Source organism: Carcharhinus amblyrhynchos, unplaced genomic scaffold (assembly GCF_965287045.1).
Source record: "Carcharhinus amblyrhynchos unplaced genomic scaffold, sCarAmb.v2.hapA chromosome_278, whole genome shotgun sequence".
NCBI classification, from domain to species: domain Eukaryota; kingdom Metazoa; phylum Chordata; class Chondrichthyes; order Carcharhiniformes; family Carcharhinidae; genus Carcharhinus; species Carcharhinus amblyrhynchos.
Window position 1 is genome coordinate 175475 of NW_027650018.1, and position 21991 is coordinate 197465.

The 21991-nt window shown below is 50.6% G+C and overlaps 1 protein-coding gene and 1 non-coding gene across 2 annotated transcripts; one reads left to right on the forward strand and one right to left on the reverse strand.

Moving 5' to 3' along the window:
- Window positions 1–1618: 1618 nt before the first annotated feature.
- Window positions 1619–20148, forward strand: zfta (zinc finger translocation associated; the record flags this gene model as incomplete). The annotated part of the gene is made up of 4 exons (XM_080183408.1): window positions 1619–1678; window positions 7651–7948; window positions 15977–16384; window positions 19268–20148. Coding segments are annotated over exons 1-4 (1647 nt in total), but the record flags the coding sequence as incomplete, so codon positions are not given.
- Window positions 1759–1831, reverse strand: trnat-ugu (transfer RNA threonine (anticodon UGU)). Its single transcript has one exon. It is a non-coding gene; the product is annotated as a tRNA-Thr (tRNA).
- Window positions 20149–21991: the final 1843 nt, after the last annotated feature.

Below are 21991 nucleotides of genomic sequence, written 5' to 3' on the forward strand. Positions count from 1 at the left end.
TCCCTACCCTTCCGGGAACCATATCCCTCGATTCTCATCCTGTTCACGTACTTATCAAGACGCCCCTTAAAAGCCACTACTGTATCTGCTTCCACCATCTCCCCCGGCAATGAGTTCCAGACACCCATCGCCCTCTGTGCAAAAAACTTACCTCATTCATCTCCTTTAAACCTTGCCCCTCGCACATTAAACTTGTGCCTCCTAGTAATTGACTCTTCCACCCTGGGAAAAAGCTTCTGACTATCCACTCTGTCTATGCCCCTCATAATCTTGTAGACTTCTATCAGGTCACCCCTCAACCTCCGTTGTTCCAGTGAGAACAAACCAAGTTTTTCCAACCTCTCCTCATAGCTAATGCCCTCCATACCAGGGCAACATCCTGTTAAATCTTTTCTGTACCCTCTCCAAAGCCTCCAAATCCTTCTGGTAGTGCGGCGACCAGAATTGAACACTATATTCCAAGTGCAGCCTAACTAAGTGCAGCCTAACTAAGGTTCTATAAAGCTGCAACATGACTTGCCAATTTTTAAACTCAATGCCCCAGCTGATGAAGGCAAGCATGCCGTATGCCTTCTTGACTACCTTCTCCACCTGCATTGCCACTTTCAATGACCTGTGTACCTGTACGCCCAGATCCCTTTGCCTATCAATAGTCTTAAGGGTTCTGCCATTTACTGTATATTTCCTGTATGTATTAGACTTTCCAAAATGCATTATCTCACATTTGTCCAGATTAAACTCCATTTGCCATCTCTCTGCCTAAGACTCCAACTGATCTATATCCTGCTGCATCCTCTGATGGTCCTCATCACTATCCGCAAATCCACCAACTTTCGTGATGTCCGCAAACTTACTAATCAATCCAGTTACATTTTCCTCCAAATCATTTATATATATATATTACAAATAGCAAAGGTCCCAGCACTGATCCCTGAGGAACACCACTTGTCACAGTCCTCCATTCAGAAACACAGCCCTTCCGCTGCTACTCTCTGTCTTCTTTGACCGAGTAAGAAGTCTCACAACACCAGGTTAAAGTCCAACAGATTTATTTGGTAGCAAGTGCCACTAGCTTTCGGAGCGCTGCTCCTTTGTCAGGTAAGTGGGAACTCTGTGACTGCTGTGACTTCATTCTTTGACCGAGCCAGCATATAGCCAAAGACTTAATTGTAAGATAATGGTTGGAATGTGAGTCTTTACAGGTACAGACAGTGCGAGTGGAAACAGGGATAAGCACAGGTTAAAGAGATGACTCCAGCCAGGACAGTTAGTAGGATTTAACTGCAGGGGGTCAGGGGTGGTGGGTCTTACATGTATCATAGAATTATAGAATCCTACAGTGCAGAAGGAGGCCATTCAGCCCATCGAGCCTGCACCGACCACAATCCCACCCAGGCCCTATTCCCGTAACCGCGCATATTTACCCCGCTAATCCCCCTGACACTAAGGGGTAATATAGCACGGCCAATCCACCTAACCTAATCTCTGGAGTGTGACACGAACCCAATATCCCAGTTGAGGTCGTGCGTAACTTGTGACTAATAACAAAACTTTAAAAAATGTGTGTGAGGGACAAAACTCAAGTAATTAAGATGTTTTTGAAATGTGCTCACCGGTAATGCACGGGTTCCTGAGCGAAGCTCCTATTTCATCCTCAGTTTTCAGTCAGTCTGTGGGGGTAAGAAAAATAAAAGCTTGCTGTTTCTCTTTGGTCTGTTTTATAAATTCAGAGTTTAAAAAAAAATAAAGTTGGGTAACAGGCCCCAGCGAGGATCGAACTCGCGACCCCTGGTTTACAAGACCAGTGCTCTAACCACTGAGCTATGGAGCCAACTGCAGGATTGCGCCCTGAAAATCGCAGCAAAACCCAGCAGAGAGCGCAACACAGTGGCTGTGTGAGTGAACAGCGAAGGCCTGCACTTGGAGGGAGCCACCAGCAGGGGGGGATCGCACCACACACACACACACACACACACACACAGGCTCAGCACTCAGCTTCTTAAAGAGACAGGCTGGTATTGACACCCTTAAAGTGACAGGCCAACCAGAAGGTTGGGGGAAGGGTGGCAGGGTGGCAGGGGGGAGGGGGGGGGTGTGGGTGGAACTACGGAATGGAAGATTCTGGCAGTGAGATTCTTAGTAAGAAGTCTCACAACACCAGGTTAAAGTCCAACAGGTTTATTTGAAGCAAACGCCTCTAGCTTTCGGAACTGGCTGTTCCTTCGTCGGGGGTTCTGATCGCAAACACACAACATATCAAGACACAAACTCAATTTACATGAATAATGATTGGAATGTGAGTGTTTACAGCTAATCAAGTCTTAAAGGTACAGACAGTGTGAGCGGAGAAAGGATTAAGCACAGGTTAAAGAGACGTGTATTGTCTCCGCACAGGACAGTTAGTGAGATTTTGCAAGCCCAGGCAAGTCACGGGGGTTACAGATAGTGTGACATGAACCCAAGATCCCGGTTGAAGCCGTCCTCGTGTGCAGAACTTGGCCATCAGTCTCTGCTCAGCGACTCTGCGCTGTTGTGTGTCGTGAAGGCCGCCTTGGAGAACGCTTACCCGAAGATCAGAGGCCGAATGCCCGTGACTGCTGAAGTGTTCTCCAACAGGAAGGTGGGGGTGTTCCCCAACAGGAGGGTGGTGGGTGTTTGGAACTCGTTGCCGGGGGAGGTAGTGGCAGCGGATACAGTAGTGACTTTTAAGCGGCATCTTGACAAATCCACGAGTAGGATGGGAATAGAGGGATATGGTCCCCAGAAGGGTAGGGGGTTTTAGTTCAGTCGGGCAGCATGGTAGGTGCAGGCTTGGAGGGGCCAAAGGGCCTGTTCCTGTGCTGTAATTTTCTTTGTTCTTTGTCCCCCACTATCAACACGCTGGGGATTACCAACACTGAATCCCCCCCTATCAACATCCTGGGGGTTACTATCACTGAATCCCCCCCCCACTATCAACACCCTGGGGGTTACCAACACTGAATACCCCCCACTATCAACATCCTGGGGGTTACCATCACTGAATCCCCCCCCACTATCAACATCCTGGGGGTTACCATCACTGAATCCCCCCCCCACTATCAACACCCTGGGGGGTACCATCACTGAATCCCTCCACCCCCCCCCTCCCCAACTATCAACACCCTGGGGGTTACCAACACTGAATCCCCCCCACTATCAACATCCTGGGGGTTACCATCACTTAATTCCCACCCTACCCCCTGTTATCAACACCCTGGGGGTTACCATCACTGAATTCCCCCCCCCCACCTACTATCAACATCCTGGGCGTTACCATCCCCCCCCGCTATCAACATCCTGGGGGTTACTATCAATGAATCCCCCCCAACAATCAACATCCTGGGGGTTGTCATCACTGAATCCCCCACACCCCCACTATCAACATCCTGCGGGTTAACATCTCCCCCACTATCAACATCCTGGGGGTTACCATCAATGAATCCCCTCATTATCAACATCCTGGGGGTTACCATCACTGAATCCCCTCATTATCAACATCCTGGGGGCTACCATCACTCAATCCCCCACTATCAACATCCTGAGGGGTTACCATCACTCAATCCCCCACTATCAACATCCTGGGGGTTACCATCACTCAATCTCCCATTATCAACATCCTGGGGGTTACCATCACTGAATCCCCCCACTATCAACATACTGGGGGGTTACCATCACTGAATCTCCCCCATTATCAACATCCTGGGGGTTACCATCACTGAATCTCCCCCCACACTATCAACACCCTGGGGATTACCATTGACCAGAAACTCACTGGACCCAGCCATATAAACACAGTGGCTGCAGGAGCAGGTCAGAGGCTGGGAATCTGGTGGAGAGTAACTCAGCACCTGGCTCCCCTAAAGCCTATCCACTGTTTACAAGGCACAGGTCAGGAGTATGATGGAATACTCTTCACTTGCCTGAATGAGTGGGGCTCCAACAACACTCAAGAAGTTCAACACCATCCAGGACAAAGCCGCCTCTCGATTGGCACCACATCTATCATCTTAAACATCTATTCTCTCCTACACTGACACACAATAGCAGCCGTGTGTAGCATCTACACGATGCACTGCAGGGACTTACTAAGGTTCCTTTAACAGTACCTTCCACAAGGGACAATAACTCCCTCCCTAACAGCGCTGTGGGTACACCTACAGCCGCATGGATTGCACTGGTTCAAGGAGGGAGAACATTACCACCTTCTCAAGGACAATAAGAGATGGGTAAGATTTAGCTTAGCTTTAAATCAGGGATTTACAGTCCCTGTTTGCAGCTGGAAAAGTGGTTCGTTAAATAACTGGCTTAAACAAGTTTTCAGAAGCTTGATTTAAAGGCGTGCAGTTCTGGTGTCCTTATCTGAGGAAGGTTGTCCTTGCTACAGAGGTAGCACAGCGAAGATTTACCAGGCTGATTCCTGGGATGGCAGTTCTATCATATGAGGAGAGACTAAGTGGGTTAGGATTATATTCATTGGAGTTTAGACGAGTGAGGGGGGATCTCAGAGAAACTTATAAAATTCTAACAGGGTTAGACAGGGTAGATTCAGAAAGAATGTTCCCAAAGGTGGGGGGAGTCCAGAACTAGGGGGTCATAGTTTGAAGATAAGGAGTAAACCTTTTAGAACTGAGGTGAGGAGAAATTTCTTCACCCAGAGAGTGGTGGGATTCACTCCCACAGAAAGTAGTTGAGGCCATTGTGTGATTTCAAGAAGAAATTAGATATAGTTCTTGGGGTTAAAGGGATCGAGGGATATGGGGGGAAGGGGGGTATCAGGATATTGAATTCAATGATCAGCCATGATCATAATGAATGGAGGAGCAGAAACGATGGGCTGAATGGCTTCTAGTTTCTATGATCACATGATAGCTTGGCAGGATGGGGAAGAGAGGCAATGCAGGGCGGGTGGAGGATTAGAAACATAGAATAGAATCCCTACAGTGCAGAAGGAGGCCCTTCAGCCCATTGAGTTTGTACCAACCATAATACTACCTATTCCTGTAACCTCACACATTTACCCTGCTAATCCCCTTGACACTAGGGTCAATATAGCAGAGTCAATCAACTTAACGCATACATCTTTGGATTGTGAGAGCAAACCAGAGCACCTGGAGGAAACCCTCACAGTCATGGGGAGAATGTGCAAACTCCACACAGACTGAGGAATTGAACTTGGGTTCCTGGCACTGCGAGGCAGCAGTGCTAAAACACTGTGTCACCAGAAACTGAGTCATAGATGTGTCCAACATGGAAACAGGCCCTTCAGCCTAACATGTCCATGCTGCCTTTCTTTTAACCCCTAAGCTAATCCCAATTGCCCACATTCATCCCATATCCCTCTATACCCATCTTACCCAAGTAACTGTCTAAATGCTTTTTAAAAGACAAAATTGTACCCGCCTCTACGACCAGCTCCAGCAGTGTGTTCCAAACACTCACCACTCTCTGTGTGGAAAAAAATTGTCCCTCTGGACCCTTTTGTATCTCTCCCCTTAAACCTATGCCCTCTAGTTTTAGACTCCCCCTGCGTTTCGGAAACAGTAAGCATTCTCACAATACCAGGGTAAAGTCCAACAGGTTTGTCTGGAACCACGAGCTTTCAGAGCACTGCTCCTTCATCGGGTGAGTGACGGATGATGAAGGAGCAGTGCTCCAAAAGCACATGATTCCAAATAAACCTGTTGGACTTTAGCCTGGTGTTGTCAGGCTTCTCACTGTGTCCACCCCAGTCCAACGCTGGCATCTCTGCATCTTTGGGAAAAGATGTTGACTGTGAACTGAGGATGGTGAACAGAGCACACAATTGTGTTGTGGGTCAGAAGATCACCCCTAATGAGCTCCTCCTAACTGGAATAGACAAGCCTTTTGATTTGATTTGATTTATTATTGTCACATGTATTAGTATACAGTGAAAAGTATTACTTCCTGCACACTACAGACAAAGCATACCATTCATGGCAAAAGAAATGAGAGACTGCATTATGTAGTGTTACAGTCACAGCTATGATTTAGAGAAGGAGCAACTTAATGCGAGGTAGGTCCATTCAAAACTCTGACAGCAGCAGGGAAGAAGCTGTTCTTGAGTCGGTTGATACGCAACCTTAGACTTTTGCAACTTTTTCCTGACAGAAGAAGGTGGAAGAGAGAATGTCTGGGGTGCGTAGGGTCTTTGATTATGCTGGCTGCTTTTCCAAGGCAGAAGGAAGTGTAGACAGTGTCAATGGGTGGGAGGCTGGTTTGTGTGATGGATTGGGTTTTGTTCACGACCCTCTGTTTATGAAGAGAGACATTCTCTCTTCCATCTTCTTCTGTTGGGAAAAAGTTACAGAAGTCTGAGCAGACGTACCAACCGATTCAAGAACAGCTTCTTCCCTGCTGTCATCAGTCTTTGTAGTTTATTGTGGTCTTGGGCAGAGAAGGAGCCATACCAAGCTGTATGTGGTGAAGAGGGCACAATAAGAAGTGTCACAACACCAGGTTAAAGCCCAACGGGTTGACTTGGAATCATGAGCTTTCGGAGCACTGCTCCCTCACCCGAAGAAGGAGCGACACTCTGAAAGCTCGTGATTTCAAATAAACCTGTTGGACTTTAACCTGGTGTTCTGAGACTTCTTACGGTGCCCACCCCACTCCAAAGCAGGTTATAGAGGGACATTGATAAGCTGCAGAGCTGGGCTGAGAGGTGGCAAATGGAGTTTAATGTGGATAAATGTAAGGTGATTCACTTTGGAGGGAGTAACAGGAATACAGAGTACTGGGCTAATGGTAAGATACTTGGTAGTGTGGATGAGCAAAAGATCTCGGCGTCCATGTGCATAGATCCCTGAAAGTTGGCACCCAGGTTGATAGGATTGTTAAGAAGGCGTACAGTGTGTTAGCTTTCATTGGTAGAGAGATTGAGTTCTGGAGCCATGAGGTCATGTTGAAGCTGTACAAAACTCTGATGTGGCCGCACTTGGAGTTCTGGTTGCCACATTATAGGAAGGAGGTGGAAGCATTGGAAAGGGGAAGGTCCTATGAGGAAAGGCTGAGGGTCTTGAGGCTGTTTTCATTAGAGAAAAGGTTAAGAGGTGACTTAATAGAGGCATATGAGATGATCAGAGGATTAGATAGGGTTGACAGTGAGAGCCCTTTTCCTCAGGTGATGGCTAGCACGAGGGACATAGCTTTAAATTGAGGGGTGACACATAGAGATGTCAGCGGTAGGTTCTTTACTCAGGGCGTGGAATGCCCCTTCTGCAACAGTAGTGGACTCGCCAACACTGGGGGCATTTAAATGGTCATTGGATAAACATATGGATGATATTGGAATAGTGTAGGTTAGATGGGCTTTAGATTGGTTTTCACAGGTCGGCGCAGCATCGAGGGGCCGAAGGGACCTATACAGCGCTGTATGTTCCAAAGCTGACATCTGCACACCTTTGGGAAAAGATGTTGACCGTGCAGCTGAACCGAGGGTGGTGAGAATGTTGTGGGTCAGGGGGGTCCACCCCTAATGGGCCCCTCCCTTACTGGAGTAGACCACCTCTGGATTATATATGAAAAATAATAAAAAAATATTTTGTGTGGGGGGGGGGCTGATTTATTTATGTGACTTCCCCTTTAAATCTTCCCCCGGAGCCCTTAAAGGAGCCTCAGGGGCCCTTGAGGTGGGGCTCCCGAGCTGATAGGCTGCAGTGTGGACAAGGAGCTGGGGCTGAGAGAGACAGACAGACAGAGGGAGAAGCGGCTCCTGCTGCGACCAGGAAGCCTGGACCCTCTGCCCGGGAGGCGGCCAGGAGGAGCCCGGGGGGCCCGGGCATGGAACACAAGCCCAGGATGGAGCCTGGAGGCCGGCTTGCAATCACACCCAGCCCGCTGCAGCAGCAGCAGAGTGCCCACCACCGCCAGGCAGCAGCCAACATTAAGGAGGAGAGGCCCGAGATAGGTGAGGCTGGAGGAGGGGGAAGAGGAAAAGGGGTGGGGGGAGGCTGTGGATGGTAGGGGAGGGGAGGGAAGGGGGCCTCTAGACAAGGAGCGGGGGGAAGGGGGCCAACACTGGGCCTCCCCCCCGCCAACAACAACAACAGACAAAGGCCATTTGTTCACTGAGCAGAAACCCAGCTCCATCTGCTGGACTGCAAACTAATGGCAGGCACTGCACCTTCAGGGGATGGAGAGGGAGGTAGCTGATCAATGATGCTTTACATTGAGGTCACTATCCCATGATGCTTTACATTGAGATGGATATCCCATTGATGCTTTACATTGCGGTAGCTATCTCATTGATGCTTTACATTGAGATGGATATCCCATTGATGCTTTACATTGAGGTAGCTATCTCATTGATGCTTTACATTGAGATGGATATCCCATTGATGCTTTACATTGAGGTAACTAGCCCATGATGCTTTACATTGAGGTGGATATCCCACTGATGCTTTACGGTGAGGTAGCTAACTCATTGATGCTTTACGTTGAGGTAACTATCCCATGATGCTTCACATTGAGGCAGCTATCTCATTGATGCTTCACATTGAGCTGGATATCCTAGTGATGCTTTACATTGAGGTAGCTATCTCATGTGGCTTCACATTGAGGTGGATATCCTATTGATGCTTCACATTGAGGTGGATATCCTATTGATGCTTTACGTTGAGGTAGCTATCTCATTGATGCTTTACATTGAGGTAGCCATCTCACTGACGCTTCACATTGAGGCAGCTATCTCATTGATGCTTCACATTGAGCTGGATATCCTAGTGATGCTTTACATTGAGGTAGCTATCTCATGTGGCTTCACATTGAGGTGGATATCCTATTGATGCTTCACATTGAGGTGGATATCCTATTGATGCTTTAAATTGAGGTAGCTATCTCATTGACGCTTTACGTTGAGGTGGCTATCTCATTGACGCTTTACATTGAGGTGGCTATCTCATTGACGCTTTACGTTGAGGTGGCTATCTCATTGACGCTTTACGTTGAGGTAGCTATCTCATTGACACTTTACATTGAGGTAGCTATCTCATTGACGCTTTACGTTGAGGTAGCTATCTCATTGACGCTTTACGTTGAGGTAGCTATCTCATTGATGCTTTACATTGAGGTAGCTATCTCACTGACGCTTTACATTGAGGTAGCTATCTCATTAACGCTTTACATTGAGGTAGCTATGTCACTGACGCTTTACATTGAGGTAGCTATCTCATTGATGCTTCACAGTGAGGTGGATATCCTATTGATGCTTTACATTGTAAAATCTCTCTCACCAATTCCACTGGACTGCAAGTATTTGGCAGCACAATGCCAGTGGTCAGCACTGTTGCATCACAGCGTCGTGGTTTCTGGTTTGATTCTGGCCTCAGGTCACTGTGCAGAGTTTACACATTCTCCTCGTGTTGGCATGGGTTTCCTGTGGGTGTTCCGGTTTCCTCCCATACTCCAAAGATGTGTGGGTTACATTAATTGGCTATGTTAAATTGATCCTAGTGTCATGGGGATTAGCAAGGTAAATACATGGAGTTACAGGAATAGGGTGCAGCTCAATGGGCCAAATGGCCTCCTGCACTGTAGGGATTCCATGTGTGGTTCCTGATTTATAAGGGGATCAGGGGTTATGGGAATGAGAAAAATATCAGCCATGATTGAATGGTGGAGCAGATGTGATGGGCCAAGTGGCCTAATTCTGCTCCGCTGTCTTTTGGTCTTATTTTCATCTGTTCCGTGTGGTGAGCAATTCACCATCAGGAGACATGTTGTGTTATTTCATTTCCTCTCTGTGTCTCTCCCTCACGACCTCTGTCTCAGATCCCATCTATGTGAATCAGAGTCCCCCCATGTCACTTTCACTATGTTGTCCATTGGATTACCTTCAGTAGTTTGATTCAGAATCTGAATGGCAGTGACAGGCGATGTCCCAACAGATGGAATGGACAATGTAGAGAGAGCTTTACTGTGTATCTAACACCACATGGTAACTGTACTGGGAATGTTTGATGGGGACAGTGTAGAGGGAGCTTTACTCTGTATTTAACCCCGTGCTGTACCTGCCCTCGGACTGTTTGATGGGGGACAGTGTGGAGAGAACTTTACTCTGTACCTAACTCAATGCTATACCTGTCCTGGGAATGTTTTGATTTGCTTTATTATTGTCACATGTATTGGTACACAGTGAAAAGTATGATTTCTTGCACTTTATACAGACAAAGCATACCATTCATAGAGAAGAAAAAGGGAGAGTGTTGGATGTCGTGTTACTGTCAAAGCCAGAGTGTAGAGAAAGATCAACTTAGTGCGAGAGGTCTTTTCAAAAGTCTGATGGCAGCAGGGAAGAAGCTGTTCTTGAGTCAGTTGGTATATGACTTCAGACTTTTGTATCTTTTTCCCAAGCGAAGAAGATGGAAGAGAGAATGTCCAGGATGCATGGGAATCCTTGATTATGCTGGCTGCTTTTCCGAGGTAGTGGGAAGTGTAGACAAAGTCAATGAATAGGTGGCTGGTTTGCGTGATAGATTGGGCTACATTCATGACCTTTTTGTAGTTTCTGGTGCAGAGCAGGAACCATACCAAGCTGTGATACAACCAGAAAGAATGTTTTCTATGGTGCATCTGTTAAAGTTGGTGAGAGTAGTAGCTGACATGCCAAATCTCCTTAGTCTTCTGAGAAAGTAGACATTGGTGGGCTTTCTTAACTATAGTATTGGCATGGGGGGACCGGGACAGGTTGTTGATGATCCTGACACCTAAAAACTTTAAGGTCTCGACTATTGCTATTCTGTCCCCGTTGATGTAGACAGGGGCATGTTCTCCTTTACGCTTCCTGAAATCGATGACTATCTCCTTCGTTTTGTTGACAATGAGGGAGAGATTAATGGCATCGTACCAGTTCACCAGATTCTCTATCTCTTTCCTGTGCTCTGTCTTGTCATTGTTTGAGACCCGACCCACTATGGTGGTGTTGTCAGCAGACTTGGAGCAAAATCGAATTGGAGGGGAATGTGGCCACACAGTCATAGGTGTATAAGGAGTATAGTAGGAAGCTGAGAACACAGCCTTGTGGGGCACCCATGTTGAGGATGATCCTGGAGGAGGTGTTGTTGCCTACCCTTACTGATTGTGGTCTGTGGGCTAGGAAGTCTAGGATCCAGTCACAGAGGGAGGAGCCAAGGCCGAGGCCACGCAAGTTGGAGATGAGTTTCGTAGGAATAATGGTGTTGAAGGCTGAGCTGTAGTCAATAAATAAGAATCTGACATAAGTGTCTCTGTCGTCTAGGTGTTCCAGGGTTGAGTGCAGGGCCTGGGAGATGGTGTCTGCTATGGACCTGTGCCGGCAGTAGGCGAACTGTAGCGGATCCAGGCAGTCCAGGAAGCTGGAATTGATTCGTACCATGACTAGCCTTTGAAAGCACTTCATAATGATGGATGTCAGAGCCACTGGACGATAGTCGTTAAGGCATACCACCTGGCTTTTCTTAGATACCGGGATGATGGTCATCTTCTTGAAGCAGATAGGGACCTCGGATTGCTGTAAAGAGAGGTTGAAGATGTCTGCGAGTACCCCCACCAGGATCCACACAGGATCTCAGCACTTGTCCAGATACCCCATCCGGGCCAGTCGTTCTCTGTGGGTTGACTTTCAAGAAAGCGGCTCTGACATCAGCAATGGCGACCTCAGATACAGTTTCATCCGAGGCTTCCAGGGTGGAGGGCATAGAATGCATTGAACTCATCAGGGAGGGGTGCATTGGAGCCAGCAATTTTATATGCCTTCATCTTGTAGCCTGTTAGTCTTGTAGACTTTGTCATAATCAGGGGGGTGTCTGTGTGGCTAGCCTGGGACTCTAGCTTGGTCTGGTATTGTCCTGTGGTATCTCTGATGGATCTCCTTAGATCTGGCTTTCTTGTATGGGTCAGGGTCGTCTGACTTGAATGCCTCAGACCCAGACTTCAGCAAATGGTGGATATCCCTGTTCATCCATGGTTTCCGGATGAGAAACACACGAGTTTGTTTCTTTGGCACACAGTCTTCAACACGCTTACTAATGAAGTCAGTTACTGTACTGGTGCACTCGTTCAGGCTGGTCATAGTTTTAAATACTGACCAGTCCACTGACTCTAAGCAGGCCCGTAGGAGATCATCTGCTTCCTCAGACCAAGACTGCCCGACTCTTTGACAGATTCTCCTGCTTCAGTTTTTGCTTGTAAGCCGGGAGCAGGAGCACAGCCTTGTGGGCTGATTTGCCAAAGTGTGGGCAAGCAATAGAGCGGTAGGCGTGTTGATATTTGTGTAGCAGTAGTCTAGGACGTGTTGGTGGTAACTTGGTAGTACTCTCTTGAGCTTGGTCTGAGTGAAGTCCCCATCCACGATGAAAATGGCCTTGGGATGTTTTGTCTCAAGGCTATTCGTAGTGGTGTATATTTCGCCCAGCGCAATGTTCACATCCGCATGGGGTGGGATGTAAACTGCCATCAGGATAACAGAGTTGAACTCCCGCGAAAAGTCGTAGGGGTGGCATTTTAGCATCAAGTATTCTAGGTCCAGGGAGCAGAAACACGCCAGTGTTGCTACATCTAGACATCACGAGGTTTCGATTAGCAAGCAGATCTCACCTCCCCTAGCCTTGCCTGAAGCCGCTGCATGGTCCATTCAATGGATTGAGAAGCCCTCTGGTTATAGGGCACAGTCCCGTGAAGCAGGAGTGAGCCACGTCTCCGTGAGACAGAGCACGCAGCACTCCCTCAGTTCTCTTTGGAAAGTGGCTATCTATCAGTATTTATTGAACTTTTGTGAAACAAATACTTTTCCGGAGCAAACACTGGGTGACAGCAGCTGCAATGGTGAATTTACAAAGGACAAAGCTGATCTGTGGAGCTTTCTGGGGTGTTACGGGATCCAGCTCTTGGATGTAAAAAAAAAACTACTGGATGTAGAATAACAAGAGAGAGACTGCCACGGGGTGTGGGGGGCAACAGCCTTACCCCATCCCTCTTTCTTCTGAAACCTCAGCTGTTTGTGATTTGGAAACCCACAAGAAGACCTCATTGCTGTAAGATGAGAGTTTTTAAAATGTTCATTTATTGGATATGGGCATCACTGACTCAGCCTGCATTTATTGTCCACCCCTCGTTGCCCTTGGGAAAGGTGGTGGTGTCCAAATGCCTTTTAAATGTTCTCAATGTCCCTGCCTCAACCACTTCCTCTGGCAGCTCATCTCACACACATATCCCCTCTGTGTTTAGAATAAAAATTCTCCTCAGGTCCCCATTAATTCTTTCCCCTCTTACCTTCAACCTCTGCCCTCTAGTTCTCCATTCCCCAACTCTGGGAAAAGTACTGAGTGCATCCACCCTATCCATGCTTCTCATGATCTTATACACCTTTTATAAGATCAGTCCTCAGTCTCCTACGCTCCAAATACAAAAGCCCAAGCCTGTCCAATCTCTCCCAATAATTCAGTCCCTTGAGTCCTGGCAACATCCTTGTAAATCTCTTCTGCACTCTCTCCAGTTTAGAAACATCTTTCCTATAGCAAGGCAACCAAAACTGAACACAGTACTCCAGATGCGGCCTCATCAACGTCCTGTACAACTGCAACATAACTTCCCAACTTCAATACTCAATGCCCTGACTGATGAGGGCCAGCATGCTAAAAGCCTTCTTCATTGTCCTATCTACCTGTGACTCCACCTCTAGAGAACCATGCACCTGAACTCCAAGGTTCTTCTGTTCCACGATACTCCCCCTAAGGTGCTACCATTCACCTTGAAAGTCCTACTTTGATTTGATTTTCCAAAATGCAACACCTCACACTTGTGTTGAAGATGAGAGGGGAGAGATAAAAAAAGGGTCCAGAGAGAGAATTTTTTTCACGTAGAGGGTGGTGAGTGTCTGGAACTGCCAGAGGTAGTAGAGGTGGGTACAATTTTGTCTTTTAAAAAGCATTTAGACAGTTATGGGTATGATGGGTATAGAGGGACATGGACCAAATGTGGGTAATTGGGACTAGCTTAGAGATTAAAAAAAAAGGGTGGCATGGACAAGTTGGACCGAAGGACCTGTTTCCATGTGTAAACCTCTATTACTATAACTCCATTTGCCATTTCTGGGCCCACTTCCCCAGCTGATCAATGATCCTTCCTCATTGTCTACAATAGCATCTATTTTAGTGTCATCTGCAAACTTACTGATCGTGTCTTGTACATTCTCATCCAAAGTGTTGATACTGATAACAAACAGCACTGACCCCTGAGGCACATCCCTAGCCACAGGCCTCCAGTCTGACAAGCATCCTTCCACCATTACCCTCTGCTTCTTACCATCAAGCCAGTTTGCGATCCAATTTGCCAGCTCTCCATGGATTCCATGTGATCTAACTTTCCAGAGCAGCCTACCGTGTGGAACTTAACCAAAGGCCTCACTGAAGTCCATATAGACCATGTCTACTGCCCTGCCCTCATTGACCTTCCTGGAATTTTTGATGAACCAGCACCACCCATTCCCCGTTCACGCCAGATAATAAAGATGTTATTATATTAGTAAAATAGTACAAGAGAAATCAGACTGAAATCCCCAGGAGCTGACCGTATACACCTCAGTGCTGAAAGAGGTGGCTCTGGAGATAGTGGCTACACTGGTTATCACTGTTCAAAATTCGATAGATTCTGGAACGCTGCCTGCGATTGGGAAGGTGGCAAACATAACCCCTCTTGAGAAAAGGAGCAAGAGAAATCGAGGTACTACAGACCTGTTAGCCTGACTTTAAAAGTACAGAAAATGCTAGAATGTATTATAAAGGATGTGATAACGGAACACTTTGAATCTGACCAATCGTACTATTATTTTCTATGTGGATTTACGAGAGGGAAATCATAAAGAAAAGTACAGCACAAGAAAAGTACAGCACAGGCATCTGGATGGATACATGGATAGGGAGGCAATAGAGGGATATGGAGCAAGTAAGGAATTTTTTAGTTTAGATACAGCATTATGATTAGCATGGGCTTGGACAGAGGGTGATGAGTGTCTGGAACAAGAGGCGGGTACAATTTTGTCTTTTAAAAAGCATTTAGATAGTTACATGGGTACAATGGCTATAGAGGGATTGTCCTACAAAGAGCGATTGAGGAGACTGGGCCTGTATTCTCTAGTTTAGAATAAGGAGGTGATCTCATTGAAATTTACAGAATTCTTACAGGGCAGGACAGGGTGCGTATGGATACGGTGTTTGGGGTGAGTGGGTGATATCTAGGACTGAGATGAAGAGGCATTTCTTCACTCAGGATAATGAATCTTTGGAATTCTCTAGCCCAGAGTGGAGTGGGGGCTCAGTTATTGACTACAGTTGTTTGTCTCGAGATACTTAAGACATAGGCTATGGGGATGGCGCAGGAAAACTGCTTTCAACTAGAAGATCAGCCATGATGGATGGTGGAACTATCTTGATGGGCCAAAGTTCCTATGCGACTCTGTATTGTCTTTGCCCTGGGAGTCTTTGGTGGGAGACTGTGTGAAAAGCGATGTTGTCAGAGCTGCTGAACATTTCCAGCATTTTCTGTTTTCATTTTGCAGCAAGTGTTTGATGGGACAGCACTGGTGGAGGAGGGGGTGCTGCTGGACAGCACTGGGGAAGGTGGGGGGTGGGTGGTGTGTGTGACTTGACAGCACTAGGGGAAGAGGGAAGTGACCAGACAGCGCTGAGGTCGAGGGGGTAGTGACCAAACAGTGCTGGGGGGGAGAGGGGAGTGACTGGATAGTGCTGGAGGGAGAGGGGAGCGACTGGACAGCACTAGCAGGCAGGGGCGGTTACTGGATTGCACTGGGAAGACGGGAGTGACTGGACAGTGCTGGGGAGGGGGTGTATATTTGATGGGACAGCACCAAGGGTGAGTGAAGGTTTGAGGGGGTGGGGGGGGTAGTTGGGATTGATGGAACAGCACCAAGGGCCAGGTTTTGATGTGTAATTTCCTTGTCCAGAATACGAAGCCTCGCTGAACTGCAGGAGTTTGGTACTTGCTGAAACTGGGCCTCCAGCAGAATCCATGGACTCGGTGAAATGGCAAAGGCGCAGGAGCCGGCGTGCCGGCAGGGATCACCGGCGATATTATCAGGAGCGATGGAAGATGGAATATCTGATGGACTACGACTGCCTGAGGCATGGCCTGGTGTGCATGGTGTGTGGGAGCACCTTGGCCACGCTCAAACTTAGCACCATCAAGCGGCACATCCTGCAGAAACACCAGGACACTATGTTCCTCACTCGCACCGAGAAGGAAGTGGTCATTGCAACCTGGATTGACCACCTGCTGAACCACAGCTACCCACAGGAGAAGTCCGATACCCTGGCATTTCAACCCACTGCAGTACAGACCCATCCTGCCCCAGGTATGTCTTGCAACACTCAGTAAGGGGACAGCTGCACTCTGTTGTTGCTCACACTCCAACGCCAACTACTGGCTTTCTCAACAGGAGGAACCATTTTGGCTTACTCAGTTAGATCCTGCCCCATCTATACACGGGCTGGCACAGTGGGTTAGCACTGCTGCCTCACAGTGCCAGGGACCCGGGTTCGATTCCTGCCTTGGGTCACTATCTGTGTGGGGTTTGCACGTTCTCCCTGTGTCTGCGTGGGTTTCCTCCAGGTGCTCCAATTTCCTCCCACAGTCCAAAGATGTGCATGTTAGGTTGTTTGGCTATGCTAATTTGTCTCTTAGTGTCCGTAGGTTAGAGGGATTAATGGGGTAAATGTGTGGGGGTTACGGGGATAGGATCTTTTGTTTTCGGTGCACACTCAAGGGGCTGAATGGCCGCCTCCTGCACTGTAGGGATTCTATGATTCTTAAATACATTTTCCCGCCTTGACGACTCAATGCAGGAACAAGCCATTTAGTCCAATTGCTCAATGTTAGTGTTCATGCTGCACAAGGTTTCTCCCTGATCTCACCCCCTTGTGTGTCCCCCACACACCATGTCTGCCTGGATTACCCTCCGACGCTGCACCCAGTGTTGGGGGCGCCATCTGCCTCTCTCACGCTGTGTCTATCTACCACCACCCTGTCCCATCTGTGCCCTTCTCTCTCCTGCTTTATCTGAGGATGTCCTTGCTACAGAGAGAGTACAGTGAAAGTTTACCAGGCTGATTCCTGGGATGGCAGCTCTGTCATATGAGGCAAGACTAAGTTGGTTAGAATTACATTAGGAAAGATGTGCTGGCCTTGGATGGGGTCAAGAGGAGGTTCACAAGCAGGATCCCAGGAATGAAGAGTTTGTCATCTGAGGAGTGGTTGAGGAATCTGGGTCTATCTAAACGTGATGGAGGTTAGAAGGAATGGAGGGGGGGGGTGGGTCTTATTGAAACTTTTAGAATATTGCGAGGTCTGAATAGAGTGAACGTGGAGAGGATGTTGTCAGTAGTAGGAAAAACTAGAACCAGAGGGCACAACCTCAGGTTAAAGGGACGATCCTTTAAACCAGAGATAAGGAGGAATTTTTCAGCCAGAGAGTGGGGAATCTGTGGAACTCTTTGCCACAGAAGAAGGCCAAGTCATTGAGTGTCTTTGAGACAGAGATGGATAGGTTGTTGATCAACATAGAAGATAGGAGCAGGAGGAGGCCATTCAGCCCTTTGAGGCTGCTCTCCCATTCATCAGGATTGTGGCTGATCATCCAAATCAGTAGCCTAATCCTTTTCTTCCCATAACCTTTGATCCCATTTACCCCAAGTGCTATATCCAGCCGCCTCTTGAATACATTCAACGTTTTGGCATCAACTACTTTCTGTGGTATTGAATTCCTGTGGCTCACCGCTCTTTGGGTGAAGAAACGTCTCCTTACCTCTGTCCTAAATGGTCTACCCTGAATCCTCAGACTATGACCCCTGGTCCTGGACTCCCCCACCATCAGAAACAACCTCCCTACATTACCCTATCTAGTCCTGTTAGAATTTTATAAATCCCTATGAGATACCACCGCACCCCCCCATTCATGTGAATTCCACAGTCATCCTAACCTAGTCAATCTGCCCTTTTACATCAATCCTGCCATCCACGGAATCAGCCTGGTTCAAATAAAGGGAATCACAGGATTGCGGGCAGAAGGCAGGAGAATGGGGATAAGAATTGTATCAGCTGTGATTGAATGGCAGAGCAAACTTGAAGAGCTGAATAGCCTATATCTGACGATCTTATAATAAGTCTCTCAACACCAGGTTAAAGTCCAACAGGTTTATTTGGTAGAACGAGTCTTTGGAGCACTGTTCCTTCATCAGATGAGTGATGAAGGAGCAGCGCTCCAAAAGCTTGTGATTCCAAATAAACCTACTGGACTTTAACACGGTATTGTCAGACTTACTGTGTCCACACCAGTCCAACGCCAGTATCTCCACATCATGATGATCTTGCATTCACTGGAGTTTCGAAGAGTGAGAGGGGATCACGTAGAAACTTATAAAATTCTAACAGGGTTAGACAGGGTATATTCAGATAGAATGTTCCCGATGTTATGGGAAGTCCAGAACTGGGGGTGGGGGGGTTCATAGTTTGAGGATAAGGGATAAATCTTTTAGAACTGAGGTGAGGAGAAATTTCTTCACCCAGAGTGTGGTGAATGTGTGGAATTCACTCCCACAGAAAGTAGTTGAGGCCAAAATGTTGTGTGATTTCAAGAAAAAAATTAGATATCGCTCTTTGGGTTAAAGGGCTTGAGGGATGTGGGGAAGGGGTGGGGATCAGGATATTGAATTGATCAAAATGAATGGTGGAGTAGGCTCGAAGGGCCGAATAGCCTCCTCCTGCTTTTAGTTTCTACCATTAACTCCACATCGATGAGACCTGGGACTTTCTTGTTCTGTATGGTCCTACTCCATCAAGTGCTGCTTTATTTTGTGGTAAGGCCACGCTTGGAATACTGTGCACAGTTCTGGTCACCCTACTATAAGCAGGTTTACTAGAAAGGGTGCAGAAAGGACTTACTAGGATGCTTACCAGGACTTGCTGGTTTGAGTTAAGGAGAGAGCATGGACAAGTTGGGACGAAGGGCCTGTTTCCATGCTCCTACCACTCTATTCAACCCTGGCCCTGCTCAGCTCCAGGCTGCAGCACTGGGTGTCCATTATGTCAGGGTTAGAATAGCCTCAGGGTGGGGGATTGTCGCCTCAGCCCAGGATGGAGATGCCCGTGTTGGACTAGGCTGAGGAGATATTTCCTCACCTAGAGGCAGGGCACCGTCTCTCTCTCTCTCTCTCTCTAACCCTGTGTGGTTTTATTCCAGTCCCGGTGGAGGCGGCTCTGAGGCCGGACGCGGCCCCGGTGGAAGCGGCTCTGAGGCCGGAGCCCACCCCGGCCCGGGGGTGTGAAGGCGGCGGGCGGCGGCCCGGGAAGCCGGTGCGGCGGTATTACCAGGAGCGCTGGCGGAGCGAGTACCTGATGGACTACGACTGCCTGCGGAACGGCCTGGTGTGCATGGTGTGCGGCAGCGCCCTGGCCACGCTCAAGCTCAGCACCATCAAGCGGCACATCCTGCAGAAACACCGGGCCTCGCTCGGCCTGAGCCCCGGCCAGAGGGACGTCGTCATGGCCGCCTGGGTGGAGCGGCTCCTCAACCAATCACAGAGCAGCATCCAGCGCCAGGGGGCGGGGCCGCTGGTGGATGTCCAATCACAGCCCAGCCCGCCGAGGATCCACCAATCACACCCCAGCGCGCCAGCCCAGCTCGGTCAATCGGGCGTCGAGCAGAGCGGACGGCTGCCCGCGTGCAAGGGCACCGGCCAATCACAGACCAGTTCGCCAGGAATCCAGCTCCACCAATCACAGGACCCACTCCGGTTCGACCAATCACAACTCAGTACCCCCGCCCGGCTCCACCAATCAGGTGCTGAACAGCGCGGGCGGTTGGCCGCGAGCCGGCGTCCCGACCAATCACAGCCCGGAGCGGGGTCTCCCGCCCCGCAGTCCGACCAATCAGAGACAGAACTCCGGTTGCACGGAGCCCGACTGGAACAATCGGGGTACGAGGCCTCACGGGCGCTGTCCACCCGCCTCTTCCACCAATCAGGAAACGAGCTCCAGCCGCCAGGGGCGGGGCCAGCCTGCCGGCTCCGCCAATCCGAGATCGAAGTGGAACTGGATGGTGGGGTGCCCGGAGCCCGGCAGGTACGAGACCCGAATGGTCCTGAGGTGAAGTCTCTGAGGGGGGGGTGGGGGGAGGTGTTATGGTTGGGGTCTGTGGAGTGGAGAAGGGGGAGGATGTGATTGGGGGTGGAGGGGCTGGAGGAACGGGGGTTGATTGGGGTGTGAGGAAGTGGGATTAAGGTGGGGGAGAGGCGCTGGGGGAATAGGGGAGGGAGAGGCCTGGGGAATAGGGGAGGGGAGGGGGGGGGGAATAGGGGAGGGGAGGGGAGGGGGGGGGAATAGGGGAGGGGAGGGGAGGGGGGGGAATAGGGAGGGAGGGGAAGGGGGGGGGGAATAGGGGAGGGGAGGGGAGGGGGGGGAATAGGGGAGGGGAGGGGAGGGGGGGGAATAGGGGAGGGGAGGGGAGGGGGGGAATAGGGGAGGGGAGGGGAGGGGGGGAATAGGGGAGGGGAGGGGAGGGGGGGGAATGGGGAGGGGAGGGGGGGGGAATAGGGGAGGGGAGGGGAGGGGGGGAAATAGGGGAGGGGAGGGGGGGGAATAGGGGAGGGGAGGGGGGGGGGGAATAGGGGAGGGGAGGGGAGGGGGGGGGAATAGGGGAGGGAGGGAGGGGGGGATAGGGGAGGGAGGAAGGGGGGAATAGGGGAGGGGAGGGGGGGGGAATAGGGGAGGGGGAGGGGAGGGGGGGGAATAGGGGAGGGAGGGGGGAAAGGGGAGGGAGGGGGGGGGGAATAGGGGAGGGGAGGGGGGGGGGGAATAGGGGAGGGGAGGGGGGGGAATAGGGGAGGGGAGGGGGGGAATAGGGGGGGAGGGGGGGGGGATAGGGGAGGGGAGGGGAGGGGGGGAATAGGGGAGGGGAGGGGAGGGGGGGAATAGGGGGAGGGGAGGGGGGAATAGGGGAGGGGAGGGGGGAATAAGGGGAGGGGAGGGGAGAGGGGGGGGAATAGGGGAGGGGAGGGGAGGGGGGGGAATAGGGGAGGGGAGAGGGGGGGAGGGGAGGGGGAAGGGGGGGGAGGGGAGGGGGGATGGGAGGAGGGGGGATGGGAGGGGGGATGGGAGATGGGAGGGGAGGGAGGGGGGATGGGAGGGGAGGGGAGATGGGAGGGGAGGGGAGATGGGAGGGGAGGGGGGATGGGAGATGGGATGGGAGGGGAGATGGGAGGGGAGGGGGGATGGGGGGGGGGAGGGGGGATGGGGGAGGGGATGGGGGAGGGGGGGATGGGAGGGGAGGGGGGGGGGAGGGGAGGGGGATGGGAGATGGGAGGGGAGGGGGGATGGGGGAGGGGAGGGGGGATGGAGAAGTGGATGTAGGGACGTGGTTGGGGGGGAGGGGACACGGTGGGAGAGGGGCAGGGGGAGGGGATGGTGGGTGGGGGAGGGGCAGGAGACGGTGGGTGGGAGAGGGGCCGGGGCAGGGGATGGTGGGGGAGGGGACATGGTGGGGGAGGGGGCCGGGGGAAGGGAGGGGCCGGGGGGGAAGGGAGGGTGGGGGAGGGGCCGGGGAAGTGGGGGTGGGGGAAGGGATGGTGGGGGAGGGGGAGGGGACATGGTAGGGGAGGGGGTGGGGGGGAGGTGGTAGGGGAGGGGGTGGGGGGGAGGTGGCAGGTGAGGGGGCGGGGGGGAGGTGGCAGGTGAGGGGAGGAGGAGAGGGGTCGGGGGGGGCAGGGGTTGGGGAGCAGGTGGGGGAGGGGGTGGCAGGGGAGGGGGGTGCGGTGCGGGGGGGAGCAGGCAGGGCAGGGGGCGGTGAGGTGGCGGGGTGGGGCAGGGCGGAGGGGGTGGGGGGACGGGGCAGTGGCTGGGGGTGCGGGGTAGGGGGTGGGAGAAGGGGAGGGGGGCCAGGGCGGAGAAGGGGGCGTGGTGGGGGAGG